Source organism: Sciurus carolinensis, chromosome 10 (genome assembly GCF_902686445.1).
Source record: "Sciurus carolinensis chromosome 10, mSciCar1.2, whole genome shotgun sequence".
NCBI classification, from domain to species: Eukaryota; Metazoa; Chordata; class Mammalia; order Rodentia; family Sciuridae; genus Sciurus; species Sciurus carolinensis.
Window position 1 is genome coordinate 60,597,226 of NC_062222.1, and position 16,407 is coordinate 60,613,632.

Genomic DNA, 16,407 nt, shown 5'->3' on the forward strand with positions numbered 1-16,407 from the left:
TATAAACCTTAAAACATCTACAATATTTGTTTTATTTTGGCAAAATTAAAGCATCTTTTTAAAAAATGGCAATCCCAACATACAGGGCTTTCTTAGAAAGCAACATGCATCATATCTTGAATAAGTTACCCAAGCGGTTTCTCCCTCCTACAAACAGACACAGAGGAATCTGTGGTTCTGGGAACTTCTCTTGTCTATGTCCAGGGTGCTTCCTGAGAGGTGGGGTCTGAACCCACCAGGAAGCAGGACAACATTCGAGGCTTGGACTGCAGATGCTTCCTTAACACCTTTTGCTCTGCCCATAGCAGACGAGTATCGATTGGCCTTCAGTGGAGATGCTTCCTTTACCCTCATATCAGAGCTTAATGTCCTGAGACTCTGACATTTTGGCAAGTGTCTTCTTAACACGCAGGGCTGTCAGTCTTGATGCAGGATTGTGAGCCCAGCACTCTGTCATAAGTTTCCCCATCTGCCTTAGACACTGTGAAAAAGAAGAGGAATACTGGAGCAATGTTTGAGAAATGTATTATCTGCAAGGCTGGCACTTGATATTTGGCTTTCAGTTTGGGGTTCATGAAGTCTGGTTCCCTTAAAATTACATAGTAACAAAATTTCATTAGAATTATTCACATGCAAAATGATAACCACTTAAACAGATTTTCAGGTCTTTCTTGAAATAGGAGCAAGCACGTGTTTTTGCTGATGGCAGAAAAGTGTCTTTGAAGAAGTTCTGAATATTAAGCAAATAGAAAAATACCAAGGGATTCTGTATTCTATTCCACACTCCCAGATTCTTTAAAACACTTGATAAGTTTAAATATTTTATCTAATTCCAGAATATTCAAATGAACTTGGTTATTCCTAAACCACAGCTGTCTGCTCCAATATTAGCGTCGCACTGTACCACTTAACAAGATTAATGACCTGTGCATAGCATCACTAAAACTTTTTCCGGTGTTCTCTGGCGATACATCAATCATGGGTCTTCTTATTGAAAAGTACAATTTCACTTCATCAGAAATCCTCAGTGAAGGTATTTCCAATAACCCTGACACCCATAACTACCTTTGAAATAATGTAACTCCAGCATCTCGAAATGCTTTCTGCACAGTTCATTGGAAAACATTTATATTCTTTAGCATTGCAGTAACTACACACAAAACCAATAAACCAAAGATTTTTTTAAAGAATTTTACACTGAACAATTAGTTTATAAATAGTACTCTGTTTGATTGCACTGGGTTTGGTTCAATTTTTTTAATCAATTATTAATTTTTTACAGTCTGCATTTTGATTCATTGTACAAGAGGATCTTTTCTTTCTTTGGGTGTGTTTCAAATTCATCCCAATGTTCCAGTCAGCCAGAGAACACTAGGGCTTGGATTAGTTGAAGGCACAGTGGTGAAGGAGGCATGAGGCATAGAGGAGACAGAGTCAGAAAGGCAAGTCCTGCCCAGCTCACTTTGTCCTTCCTGGCAGCTCCTGTCCAGAAATATCTGGGTTTCACCAGTAAGCTCTTGGAGCCAAACTGAACATGGATTTGCTCAAATCATATCTCATCATCCATATTAACAAAGACACATGGTCAGGCAGCTCAACTAGGTGAACTTGTACCACTTCATGTACAGAAAACTCAGTTCTTCAGACACCTGCCTTTTTTTCTCATTCAAATGGCAGAAAGCTGTTTCTGGGTTTGTTATGAAGAAAAATCATGATGCTTTAAGCATATACATAAAAACAAATAATAGCCTTTAGGCAAATATCAAGACTTCAAAAAAATATATAGTGTTATCTATTTTGTAGGCTCAATGTTGAACCACCCAATACATTCTGGAAATGGCAAAATAAAATTTGAAAAAATGAACAGATGATTTAGCATGCTACACATAGCTCCATATAAATTATTATAATGAGGCAGCATGATCATCATCATCAAAACAAAGAAGAATGTCAGTAATGAATACTTGGAATTATAGCAAAAGAGGAAAAGTCCATTAAGAAGACCATGGAACGAACGGTCACCTCAGGCCTTACCTCATCACTGCTCCAGCGATTGGGGAATGAGGGTCGTGACTTCTTGATGCACACAATCTCTCTCATGTCCTCGTAAGAGGGGTCAGTGGGCACCAGGTCATGATAGGGAAGCTGGTATTCTTCCACTATACCTGAAAAAGTGTTCAGTACTATTATTTTCTTTTAAGTGGGGGAAAAACACTCTAACAGACAAACTGTTCTCAAAAGAAAATGACTATCAATATTAAACACAAGTTTAGACCAACAAATAACAAAGTAAATCTTGAATAGAAAAACCTTCCCCAAATGGTTCTCAATCTAACTTAACAAAAAAAGGAACAGAAAACCCAAAAGAAAATACTTTCATAGGTCTTCAAGCCCTTTTTTTTTCCTAATTTCCAAATGCTAAGTAAAACAAGCATATCAAAATTTATTTCCAATTCTATAAAGACCAAATTCTTAAGACATTTATATTAAATCTCAATGCAAATTTGAAAGACACATCTTGAATTCATACTACATAAGATGTGACTGTTTCTGTTACTATAGTATGAAATTAGGAATATCATAAGTTTGGTTTTTTTCCCAATTGAACAAAATGTCAGACTTATATTTTTTCTGCTTAATCACGAAGTTTTTTTTTTTTTTGCACATTAAATATATGGAAAGTTATATATGCTGAAAATCTTAATCAAAGCTTTTTAGGTTCAAAGATTGTCTGATTTTTATTTTCTCTTTAATTTTTTCTGTATAAACTCTATTTCATATTTCCTAATAAGAAATTTCTACGTTTTTTCCTTCTGTTCTTTAGAAAAGGTTATTTGTACTTTTCTTTTAACTTTATCTGATGAACTCCTCACAATAATGTTAAGCAGCCCCGGTTCTCAAGAGGATGAAAAAATTCTCTTGCGAAAACTTTCCAGAGCACCCTTGCTCCCTATCCTAAATCATCTTTTATAGAAATGCTACTGCTTTTCACCTGACAAAGATGAAACCATCAAGATGGCAGATTTTACACCATATCAGAAAATCCATTGGAGGTTTACGGTGGCAAAACCTGGGGGGTGTGTTATGCTATTTCTTGTAATCTCAAACCCACACAAAATCATAAAGGACCAGGATGTTTGAAAGTTTTCTCAGACCATTCCAAGTCATCATTTGTTCATCATTTGTGGCCCCTGCTGTGACAACGAAGCATAGTTGCATGTATGACCTGTGTTTCTATTTCTTCCACTATGTTTCCTTATTATCTCAGCATGTAAGATTATAAAAGCACAAGGCCAGACACATAGGATATCGGCTTCTTTTCAATTTTTCCTCCCTTTATGACTCTGAAGACAATGGTCCTGGAAACATCTCCAGGGCAAGACCAGATCTATTTAATTCATCTTACATTTCCCTCAGTGTCTAATGGTGGTGCCATTGCTTGGATAAATTGATGGATGGACGGTGAGGTAGGAACATAAGCTACAATAGACACTGGCAGAGCCAACCATACAAAATTATAAACTTATCAAATTCTGCCTTTGAACCATATATACCTTACTCTTTTCTCTCTATCATGTAACAAAGTTATCAAAATTTTCCATGTAAGTTGCCAATTAATTAAACATTCATTTTTTTTCTCTCTCCCTCCCTCCCTCCCTCCCTCTCTTCTGAAGTTTGAAAGGCCTACATCTGGTTATGTCTCCTTCATCCCTAATTTCCTGAACTAGAAAGACAAATTCCCCAGTCTTCCACAGTCTTCCAATATCTTCATAAAACAAAATGTTAGAGAACAGAAATTACAGTGCTTTGCCTCTCTGGGAAAGAAAAAAAACTCCTTTTCTGAGAGTCCACTATATACCAAGCATGCAGGTAGGTATACTATGTAATTTATCTGATTAAACTTTCATCAACCCTTTTATGAGAAAGCATTACTATACACAAAGAGAAAACTTGACTCCTAGGGCTTAAAAAACTTGCCCAAGGCCATACAGTTGGCCTGAGGCAGGGAAGGGACTCTGTCCTCTGAGAAACAAGTCAGTCTCCTGCAGGGATATTTCTCAAACCTCCACTTGCAAGGACAACCCTAGCAAAGCAATTAAGTCCCGCTGTGTACACAAAACTAGTTTGTTTCTAAGCTAGGGAATCATTTCTTCTCTATTTGACACAGAGCTTTTCAAACCTAGGCTTCTAGTTTGTACATCTATTTGCTTTGGATATTCAGGAAAGCAGAAGTAGAAAAGTAATCTTGTACTCTACTATACCGTTGACTTCTATAAAACTATTCTAGTTCAGAGTAAGCAGATTATTCAAAAATAAATTCCTCTCTTCCTTACACAGCATGAAATTCAGACAAAAGCAATTAATCTATTATGTTTGGGATACTTCTTTTCTTCTTCATACTTACAACAGGAGATTTAGTCAATAGCTGGTTAGAGTAAATTTGTGGTATTAACTTAACTTTGGACCAAAGAATTTTCTCATTTCAAAGGGATGTGTTCTATTTCAAATTGCTTATAAGAGGCTCAGAATTCCCAAGGTGATTAGAAGGCACTGTATTATTGAAGGTGATCTTTCTACATCTATATATATGAATGCTTGTCCACTAACTGTTTCTTGTTTATATTTAAATGTAAATCTGCATATATTATGGCTCCACCAACCAAAATGAAAGTTAATAATACATTTTGCTAACATGTATTCAGTGCTATTTACATTCACTGAAGCATCGCAACTGAGGTATATATAATAATCTGCCTCATTATTAATAGAACACTGAATCAAAGAAATTTTAGTAACTTTCCCAAGATGTCCCAGATAATAAAGAGCAGGTACCAGAACAATTCCCTGTAGTAGTTATATGTACTTTTACAACTTGGAGCAAGTTCATGATTTCATGAAGCATTTAAACTGGGCACTTAGAGGAACCACAGCAACATCAAGCTTTTACAACTATGTGTAGAGTAATGTACAGTGTACATTTTGTACTTGATCCAGAAGAGGATAACATTTAGTCCATTACCTGAAAGGAATTAGAATCTACTAGGAGACTGATAAGGTAGCAGTAATCAAATCAGCACAGGTAATAATACTTTTGAATATTTAAGGATATCTTGTTGATTATAATTGGTCCTTTAGGGAATCCCTATGCTTGGAAAAATATTATCATGAACAATAATAATATTTTGATGCTTTAATTTCCTTTTGCTAAAAACCAATGTTTGAATATTACTTTAGGAGGAAGTTTTATAGAAAGTAAAGAAATACAGAAGTTAAGGTGTCCCACCCGGGGTTTATGTCTCCTCAGTCACCTCTGCAGAGGAAGCACAGGGAATTGGGATGGGGCCGACAGGTAGATGAGAAAAGGCTGGAAGGGGTAAGAAAAGGGGATGTCATGATGGAACAACTGCTGGAGGAAAAGCCCAAAATAAAAATGAGACAATACACAAAGAAGCAGAAGATGGTCTTTGAGAAGACAGAAGAAGCTAACGGAGTGTCTACTCCTCAGCAGCAGATGGAGGGAAAGAGGCAAAGATTACTGTCAAATATCATTCTCTACAAGGATTGTGATATATAGACAGAAATAAAGGGGAAATAAAAGAAAACCTGATTCTGTAGACAATATAACTTTGATTTCTGATCAGCAAGGATCTGTAGTAACTCCGATAGCAACTTTTCGAAGACATCACTGTTTCTTACCTCCTGAAACACATCTCCGAGCGACTTCCCAAAGGATGAGTCCAAAACTGTACATGTCAGCCATGATGTAAGACTGGAAGTGGTTTCTATTCAAGCTCTCATCCAACACCTCTGGAGGCATGTAGCGCTTGGTGCCAACGCGAGTGTTGGGTGGTATGTCAACTTCATTTGTATCACTAAGGAAAGAGTAAGCAGAGCATTCTCAATAGCAAAGAGGACCAGCAAATGATAGTTGGAAGTGATGGTTTTAAATAAGGGCTTTAGTGGATGGTGGGAAAAGAAAAAACCTTCAGGGAATAAAAACATTTCCTCAAAAAATAATTCTTGCCAGAAGTTATAACAAATATTCACAGGTAAAAACCCAGTGCAGATGAGACTAAACCAGCACAAAACTGCAACATAAAAAACTGCATTACCACTAGGTCAAATTTAAACCCTACCCCTTGCTAAATATCTAATAAATGTCTTTAAAAATACCTTCCCTTTATTTTTTTAATAGTTTTGCTTTTACAATTGGTATGTGCACATATCCACCTGGTGTGTTTAAGACAGCATTGTGTGTGTGTGTGAGTGTGTGTGTGTATGTGTATGTGTGTGTGTGGTACTAGGGTTTGAACTCAGGGCTGTGCATGCTAGGCAAGCCCTCTCCCACTGAGCTACATTCCCAGTCTCAGACAGTATTTTCTTAAGCCAGGTGTTGTGAGGATGTTTGATGTTGTAGATGATCAATACCAAACTTAACAAAACACTAGCAGGTTTTGGGAAAACAACACCACTTAGGTTTGATCTTATTGCTTCATTATCTACTAAAACGTAAAGCATGCAGCATCATTTGGGAACATGTAAGCTATGGGCAGATGTCCCTCTGTAGCTCTCAAATGGTTCGCAGTCACTAAAACATAACTAGAAAGTTTTCTTTTAGAAACCTTCTAAAATTCACTTCTAGATAAAATCTATTTCAAAATAAAAACTCTTCCAAAAGACATGTCATCAATGTACTCATCATATTCCTTATGGTTTTCTAGGAGTAACAAAGAGCCTATCTTCATACAATGAAAGTTAAAATATAAATTTGTTAAACAGCAGGTGTTCTTTCCCATCTACAAGCAGGTCTTAGTGTCCTGGGTTCTTTCCTAAGACTAGGAAAAGACATTAAAACATTAATTTTCAGATCAGTAGAGGGAGGGGAGCGAGGGGAGGGGACGGAGAGGAGGCTGGGGACTAAATTAGAACAAGATACATTCCATGGTTTTATAATCATGTCAAAATGGCTTCTACTGTCATGGATCACTAAAAAGAACTAATAAAAACATGAATATTCAGTATTTACCACATAATATTAAAGAAAAATGTTGCTATGTATCTAAATAGTAAATAAGGGAGGAAAGTGTGCCAAGAAGAGAGTTAATGACAAACTTGGAAAATGCTAGCTGGAAAAGATGCTGCAAAAACTCTACACACCCCTCTGTTACCACACGATTTCTCTCCTGCTCTATCTGCCCACACCTCTCATGTGAGGACACAGCAGGTATTTCATTAATATGTTTCCTGAATGTATTATAATTTATCATTTTTAATCATTAGAAGAAGACAGTGGGGGCCCTAGGCAAGGAATCCTGGGTTCGAGGCAGAGAAAATAAACATAGGGGTTTGCAAATGAAAAAAGAATGGTTAAGGACTTAAATATAAACCAGAACATGTCCTGTGAAGCAGTCTAAGAATAGTTTTAAAGCAGGCATTTACAAAGGTCAAAGATATATTCTGACCACAGTGGATAAAGATCTTGGCAAGTACATTCCCTTCTAACTCGGAGCTCCTCCATGTTTGTTTGGATTTGGGAAGTCAGGAAGCAGCACTGGAAAGTGTGATATTGAGACATCTACTGGAGAACTGAAAGGTAACTACGACCTAGGGAAAGAATTAGGATGTGTGATGGTGAGACTATATGTAGCAATCTCTCGATTCTTTTTCCCTCAAACACTGCAAAAGCATAGAATTAAGAACTCTGGTCAAATGCAAAAAGCCAGTTCCTTCCACTAGCCACGAAACCTCAGTACTGCCATTCCTCCTCCTCTTCCTCTACCACATCTGGTGTTTTCCCAAATAGAATTTTGATAATATCCTATCCCTAGAAGTATCTAAACAAACATCTTCCCTGGTAGTATTTGAATAAGTATCCATTTCCAATTTAAGATTATAAATGCCTTCAAGTCCCAAATACCTGCCATCGTTATTGGGCATTTCCCTAAAGATGCCCCAGTCCATCTCCACTCATTGTCCTTTGCACGTGTAGGAAAATAATATACTTTAAATGAAAGAAGGAAAAGGCCTGTTTATAGCCATTTTTGCTATGGATAATTTAAAAAGAAAGGCCATACAAAGGCCATGAAATGAGAGATTATCAATATCCAGGAAAATAAACAGAATTTCACAGAGCAAATTAATTTTGTAAAGAATTACTACTGACCTGATGGTAAATGCCTTTAGCACTACATTTAAACAAACATGCTCATTTTAAATAATTCATGTCTGATATTACGAAGTATCAGAGTCTCTAAGACTTATAGCTCTGCCCTTCTTCCCTCAGGCATGTTTTCATGCTTGAAAGTAATTAAACTGCATTTCTTAGGTTTTTCAGCAGCATCACTTTACATATTCTCAAACAATGGCAGAGAAAATTTGAGCTTGTATTAATGTTCATGACTAGAAATAGAAATTAAATTGATTCAACACTGGGGCATTGAGAATTAAAGGAAGACAAAAAGAAAGCAGAGTCACCTTGGGTAGTACATTTAAAAAGAGGGTATGGTGTGACAGAAGAAAAGGCCCATGGGAAAGAAGAGAGAAGGCCAGGGTGCCTTCAGCTTGCTCTAGCTTCCTTTCTCATGAAGGAACAAGGTTGGCAAGAAAAGAAGTTTATCACAGAAGAGGGGTGGAGGCAGAGAAAATAACTACAAATCCACAAAATAGTTCTACGCACCTAGTAGCTTCACACATCTGTAGTCACATTAGAAATCCTTAAGCCCGAAAGACCAACAGGAACTGGCGACTTCTGGGTGGACAGAAGGGAATGACAGAGGGACGGGGATGGCACCAGCAGTACACTCATGCCTGTACCTGGTGACTGCCCCCAGCACAGCACCAGGGCTGCCAGGTGCATGTACACCGCAGGTGCTGGTGTTGTGGCCAGAGGGAAGTCTGGGGCTACAGAGCAGTGTCCACTCAGGACCCTAGGCAGGCAGGAGAACAAAACGTGAGCACCCACAAGACTCAGAATAGCACCTATCTTACATGCTCAGTCACCAGGCCCTGGGCAAAGAGCAGACAAAAGGTTTTTAGTTTGATGACAGGGAATAAAGGGAACTTTAAAAGTACAAAGCCTGAGTTTTATTTTGGATTGAATGAGTCTCATTAAACGTCCAGGTTAGAAGTGTGATGTAAAGGAAGACGCCACTGCTCAGTTCAGCACACAGCACGGGCCCACAGCATCACACACTGAAGAAAGAGCTTCCTGAAGGTCTTAAGCAGAGCCCATGGGACAACAGAGGCCAGCAGAGGAGCAGAGTGCTCAGCTCCAAGGAGTGGGAGGGGAAGGGGAACAGGGAAGATGAAAAGGTCATAGAGAAAGACAGGAAAAGCAAGCACTGTTTACCTTTAATAATCTAAAACTTTAGAAGAACATGTTTAACAAGGGTCGGTGAAAAGACTGGTGAAGGAGGACATTGTTTGTGACTTCCTAGAAATACCCGCCCCCAAAGTGCGAAAGCTTCTGGAGCTTACAGCAGGGCTGTGCGCTTCCCTTCCCGTTTCCTGAAGCACCCTGTCAATGGTTGTGGGACTGATTTGCTCACTTAAACTCTGTCCAGTCGGAAGCTCACCAATGAGGAGACTTTTCTGTAGCACTTTTCATCAGGTTCAATGCTGCTATGATGAACTCCTGGGAAATCAGGATTTCTTAGAAATAGAACTTCGGAACTAAAAACTCTCTGGCTGCGGAAACCTGGAGAGGAGTGCTGAGGCTGCCACTAATGAGTTTAATTCTGTGACATCTCTGAGTCATTTAGCCATGTCACTTTAAAAAAAAAAAAAAAAAAAACAACCTAGTAAGTACAGAAACCAAAGCAGTGCAGAAAATAATGATATCAGAAGGACTCGGGAAATTCAGTACCTGCTGGGCTGGGCCACCCATCTCTTTACGCTTGGTCACCTTGACAATCATCAGCTGGGAGATATCTGTGTGACAGCCTACTCTCACTGTAGATTTTCTATTTAAAATTTAATACCTGAGAGGGCCTGAGTCAGGATTTATTTTCCTCCTAAGAAAATATTTTATTCTGACATGGAAGCACCAGAGGGGTTGCTTGATTCTCCAGAGTAAAACATTAAAAACTGTGTAAATTCCTTCACGTCTCATTGTTTTCTCTTCCCAGGAGAGATCCGAGGTAATGGTGATGTCTGTCAGGGCATCACCTGAATTAAGTCTCAGTTGAGCAGGAGATGCATCAGCACTTAGATCATTTCCAAAAGAGTGCACGAAGAAATGAATACAGGGCAAAACACTTATAGGAGCAGGAAATCTCTTAAGGCACCATCAGCTCTCTCTGAACTCTCCACTTTCCTGGGAACCTCCAGAAATGACTGAAAGGCCTAAGAGGACACTTACCCTAATGGAGACACTGGGATAAAGATAAAGTTCTCACAGGAAGTTCACATATGAGGCCTGAAAATTTAGCACTACATTAGCTATGACTCCACTTACAATAAAATGCCCTAAATATCTGTGCATGTGCACACACACAAAATATGAAAGAAGAAAAAAACCAGTAAGAAACAAAAGGGACATATAGTTAGGTTACAAACTGGAGGTGCAAATTTCGAGACCTAAGAAATAATATGAACAGGAACTCTGAAATTATCAAACGTAACCTCCAATTAATGGAAGAAGAAACTGAGGTCCAGAAATGTGAATAGCCTCCAGCTAATCTTCAGCTACATGAATGTGTGCAACACCTGAGCCAATGCCACATCTCTTTCCTCCCTTGATGAACTAGCCAATAAATGCCAAATAAATCTCTGATTTATTCCTTAAAGTGGTCCCCTCCACTTCCTACATCAGGGTCTGCATAAAATTTGGGAGACCATTCAGTTTATTCCCCTTACATTAAACAGAACTAAGTTTCAGAAACATAATAAATACTTTGTTTGTTTTGAGGTCTATGAAGAAGATTAGGTCTCAGTTACTTTGCTATTGCCTACATTTATTGATTTAAAACAAAACAGAGATGCTTACAATAATTGGTAACTTGCTATGTCACATTAAATGAGAAAAACATTAATAAATTTTGGTATGGATCCTGCTCTCAAGATGCCCAATGACTACTGGGAAAGATGAGGCATGTACCAAAATAATTATAATACCAGGCAAACAAGGGCCAGGAAATTACTACAGGAATACAGAAGATAACGTCATTATTTCTAGGAGGGGGATGAATAAAGTAGTTGAGAGGCACCTCTGAAATTAAGGTACGTGGAGAAGCAAAGTCATTTCAAGCCAGGAACTGTGTAACAAAGGCAAGGCAGTAGTAAGCATGGGGAATTAAAAGGAGAAATTGCAAGCAACTCAGTTCTGCAAAAGTATACAGAGTTTGTAGAACATAAAACTAGAAAGGTGGATTTAGTACAGAATGTATAGGATCTCTGGAGCTAGGAAAAGGTGTTTATTCTTCATTCTGTGGTCCACATGGTATCACTCATTTATCTATTAAACAAAAATTATAAGCCATACCTTAGTAATGAGTACCAGCACAAGGTATTGGGATGAAAATTTGAAAAGTACATGTTATTGGGATGAAAATTTGAAAAGTAAAAGTAATCCCATCCAGGGGATTACTCTCCACTGGGAGAAACAGACAAGTAGTCAATGATTGCTGTAAAACAGTGTGAGAAGGATCATAACAGGTGCAGAGTCACACTGGAGGATACAAGAAGATGAACTAAAAATAAGACTTGTATGAGAATAACAACAGAAGACATCGCTAAGGAAGAAACTGAAGACCAGCAGTAGTTCAGGTAGAGAAGGGGATATGAGTATTCAGATAACAAAAGCATGTTTAAGAACACTTGAGGGTACAAACATTTAAAGGATTCAGAATAAAAATAGGTAAAGTAGGTAGTGTGGTAAAAACAGGACTCAGGGTCAGCCTCTGCATCAAGGGACTCTAACAACATATTAACCCAAAGTCACAGGAAACTATGAAATTATGTTAATGTCCAAAATTATGCTTCAAGAAAATAAAGGGCACAGCATGTAGAAAAGATTGGATAGTGGAAAGACGAAGAGGAAGGAACTGCAAAATGCTTTACTCCAGAGCCTAGAAAATTGGTGCAGAGGGCCCAAGCTGGCCAGGAACACATGGGAATTTCATGAAGACAGAATTCGTTCAGTTAGAAAAACCAAAAGTTTGGGAACAAAAGAAGATGTTAGGCATGTTAGGGTTAGGATGGTTCAGCAAAACTAAGAACTAGAAGGAAAGACAGGAAATCACACACGTGGCAACTATTTAAGAAGTGAAAGGTAAGATGACCCAGTGGGAGAGAGATGTGGGAACATGCAGTAAAAAGTCTAATGAAAAGAGGAGGAGGGGAAAGGCTTGGGTGCTACGGACTGTGGGATGGGAAAAGGATGAGGCCACTGGTGACAAAGATAAATGGGTCTCTCAATAAAGTAGGGTCAGAAGCAGGTGAAACAGAAGCCAGATTATAAGACATGAAAAAATATGAGGCTGGGAAAGCATACCTCTATGGAGAAATTAACAGAGGAAGGAAGGAAAGGTTAGTAATCTGAAAAACGTCATGGTGTGTGTGTATGTGACTTGAAAAGGGTTGCAGACCACAAAAAAAAGAACTCAGAAGGAAGAGCAGATGTAATAATCTTTATTCCTTTATGCAGAAATCTTTAAATATTTCTAGCTTAAATCTGTAGCCCAAAGCATTTCTTTTGTTTTTAAAGATCAGGAACTTCGTCATCTTTAATTGGTAAAGACCTTCATATATTTGGGGTTCATTATTAAATCACACTGCAACCTCTACTTCCATGTGAAAATACCAACTCAACAGTCTTTTCTTGTGAATTTTACTTTTCAAGCTTTTCATCGTTCCCATGGCTTTCCCTTGAATCTAAACTGAGTCTTTAAAAAGGTAGGTAGGTAGGTAGGTATCACTTCTCTGCCAGTGATACCCAAACTCATCTAGTCTTTTTGTTTTCATAACAGAAAAACCAATTCCTCTAATTAAATCATCCTGAAAATAAAAGGAGCCACTCTGCTTAAAGGGAAGGTGAGTAAAATATAGAGTTCCAACTACTGGGCCTATCTGCTCTTCATTGAGTAGACCAACCAGCCCAAAGGGGTCTGAAAACCACTGTCAATATGCCCTGGCTTATGTGCCAGGTGTGGTGTTAAATTCATTGTTTAAGTTACAGTGGAATAGTGCTGAATACCAGGTATATTTTGTATTAGTTTCTAATATTTCTTATAAAACACTCATGCAAGTTATCTTTCCTATACCCCATTAATTTTTTTTTAAAATGGTCTTTATCATTACATAACTCATAGCTCTTTCCTGAAACTTTTTCCTATTTATAAATTTTATGCAGAATTTTGACCATAGATTCCCAGGCATTAGCTACCTCTTTTCCACAGAAGAGAGGTTCATAATAGCTGCAAATCTAATATCAAGAGTCTCTAAGTCAGGACACTGATAAGCACAGAAATGACTGACCCAAACACAGTGTGTTACAAAGAAAACGTCTGGTGATATTTTTCCCTCCAAAGGAAACTTGGGAATTAATGAAATTCCCCACCTACTAAATATCCTAGAAGCACTGAACTACAGAATGTATAATCTATAAAAATGATAGAAAATAATCCTAGAAAGCATATTTGCTCACTTTGATACTAACCTAATAAATTTAACAGCCAGGCCCAGGTCAGCTATACAGCAAGTTCCATTTTTCTTCACCAGGATGTTCTTACTTTTCAGATCTCGGTGTGCAATTGCTGGTTTGCCTTGAGTACTAAAAATTTCCGTGTGTAAATGACATAAGCCACTGACAGAAGAGTAGGCTAACTTCAGCATTGATTTTGTGTCTAGGGTGGTGGACTTCAGGTAATCATAAAGGGAACCATTTTCATGATAGTCTGTGATGAGGTACAACTGGGTCCAGGACCCAGTCCCTTTGATATCTGCAGCAATGAACCCTAAAAGGAAGAAACAAAAATGATTGGAGGTGTTTTCTCAAAAAAGTGTAGAATAATTCACAGTCCCAAATATGATTCTTTGTTCAGCGATGTCTTTTTCAGCATTTTACTCAGTTTTCTGATTATGTCTATGATGATATTAAATTACTAAACCAATCAGACATACTTGAAATTATAAATTTAAATTTATTTATGGTGTTAAAGTGACATGAATGACACTGTTTACAAAACACAGTCTTGAGTTAAGATAAACACCACACTGATCAGCTTCCATTCTTACTTCCATGATTTAGATAGACCATGTCTGGCCTAACAGAAAGCCAATCCATTTTTATCATAGATTCTTGATATAAATAAACCCTGCAGATAAAATGCCATGGCTTTTGACATTTAAACAAAAATATGCTCCTTCAAATCCCTAGAAAACCCTAAGAAATTCTGGTATTGCATTGGCATCTCCAGTTTCTAAAGGAAAAACACTTGAGAGCATCCGCTTTCAGTATGCCATCCGTCCACAGGAGTGGTCAGTCCTCCTGTGAGGTCTCCCACTAGAAGCTGTGAGGGTCTTGACCCAATGCCAAGAAGAAGACCTCTATAAGTCTTTGTGTTTCATAGTGAATGTACACAGACTTTAATATGCAGATGTTAACAGAAAGTCAGAGGGAAGCAGGAAACCCTGAGAACTGCTGTACAGACTTACCCAAAATGTTTTCATGCCTCATCAACACCGTCTGATAGATTTCTGTCTCTCTGAACCAGCTGGCTTCCTCTGTGGTGAAGAACACTTTCACAGCTACCTTTTCACCACGCCACTTTCCCATCCAAACTTCCCCATAGCGACCTTTTCCAATCTGTTTCACCATCTGAATCTGCTTAGCTATAGTCCGTTGGACCTGTTAAATCCCAAAACACTCTTGTTAGTGTATTCATGGCACTACAGATTTGTTTAATCTTTTTTTTTTCTCCAGAGAAGAAACAATTACTGCATGTAAAATAGATTTAGTCAGGAATTTTCTTTATATAGATGAGTTATTTGTATTTATTTATTAACTTATGCCGTTCCCTTTTACACATATTTGAGATGGTTATGGATTCTGAATGCTCGAAATTCTGCCTCCAAATTATTAAATATTTCCTTCCTCTTACTGTAAGGTTTACAGAGAAAAAAATTGAACGGGTTCACAGCTTTTGGCAGAAGAAGATACTTTTACTTCCCCACTATAATGAGTTGCAAGGTTCTCTGAAGGAATTCTTTAACCATATAACAATCACAGGTACATTAAAATGAAATAAAATTTTAATATACTATTGGGCACACAAGGAAATAAAGAAAATCTCCAAGCAGGTAAAAAAGGGAAGGAAAAAGGGAGGGAGGGAAGGGCAGGAGGAAGAAGGGAGGTAGCTGAGACCACAGCAGGAAACAATACACATTTAGCACATAGGAAAGCCAGGCTGCTGTCTGGCAGAGAATAATATCAGTACTGGGATCCAGAATCTAAACTCCTTTCAAACTAAGGGGGCTTAATCTAGGACTTCAGTATTAAGCTGGAACCATGAAACAATACTAAATTTGATCCAGTTTGATCACATATCATGGCTCTTGGCAAAAAAATGAATACAAATCCTCTTGAGAGGAAATCAAATGCAGAACACTTTTCATCCCACAATCATGGTGGGATAATAGTACTTTGAAGAAACTCTTGTCATCAGATAACTTGACTGTAATACACTGTTGGGCTCAGAAAAAATTTCCAAGGTGGTAGGGAGGAAGAGAACAATGAAAATGGAGGAAGAAAAGAAAAGAGATAAGACCTACAGAACAAATTCTTTAAAACAAAAGGAAACAGCCACTAACAGTGAGTCCACACTAACACCCCAAATGGATTTAACTCAGTCAGATAACATTTACAATTTTCAGATACAGAATGACAAATAACTAAAGTAATTAAGAAATAGAACATCAAATGAAAATAAGCAAGCAATAAGAGATTACTGAAAATTACACTTTTGAAGTAGAATAGTTAATTGTCACAACCAAAAATGCAAAATGGACATGCAAAGCAGCAGATTAGAAACATTAACAAGAGAAAGCTAACAAAGTGGAGAGAAAGTTATCTAATAAGCTATAAGACAGCCCAGAAGAATTTTAAAGAATGCAGTGGAGCAAAGAAAAAGTAAGAGTTAAGTGGAATCAAGGTTAAATGTCTCTGTACACATAATCTTCCTCCCGTCTGCACTTACAAAGGCATATTTTAAGAAAAGTGATATCAATGGTTCTATAACTGAAAGGCCTAAACGTCTATGGTGATTTATATAATTCATAAAACATTCATAAAGAATCCACCAAGAACTCTAGTAAAATCTTATCAGAAAACTAGAATGTACTCAGGTAGCAATATATTTTACATTGAGTAAAAAACTTAAATTATCCATTTTGTTTTTTGCGCTTTAC

The 16,407-nt window shown here is 37.7% G+C and overlaps 1 protein-coding gene across 10 annotated transcripts in view; it reads right to left on the reverse strand.

Moving 5' to 3' along the window:
- The window catches only part of Bmpr1b (bone morphogenetic protein receptor type 1B), a 399,910-nt gene continuing 383,503 nt past the window's right edge, over positions 1–16,407 (reverse strand). For all 10 annotated transcript variants that reach the window (XM_047566822.1, XM_047566821.1, XM_047566824.1 and 7 more), the window contains 5 exons: positions 14,656–14,848; positions 13,658–13,955; positions 5,698–5,873; positions 2,035–2,165; positions 1–481 (listed from right to left, as the gene is read on the reverse strand). In XM_047566822.1, the coding sequence (XP_047422778.1) occupies positions 356–481; positions 2,035–2,165; positions 5,698–5,873; positions 13,658–13,955; positions 14,656–14,848 (924 nt within the window). In that variant the 3' untranslated portion in view covers positions 1–355. The remainder of the gene's footprint in view (positions 482–2,034; positions 2,166–5,697; positions 5,874–13,657; positions 13,956–14,655; positions 14,849–16,407) is intronic.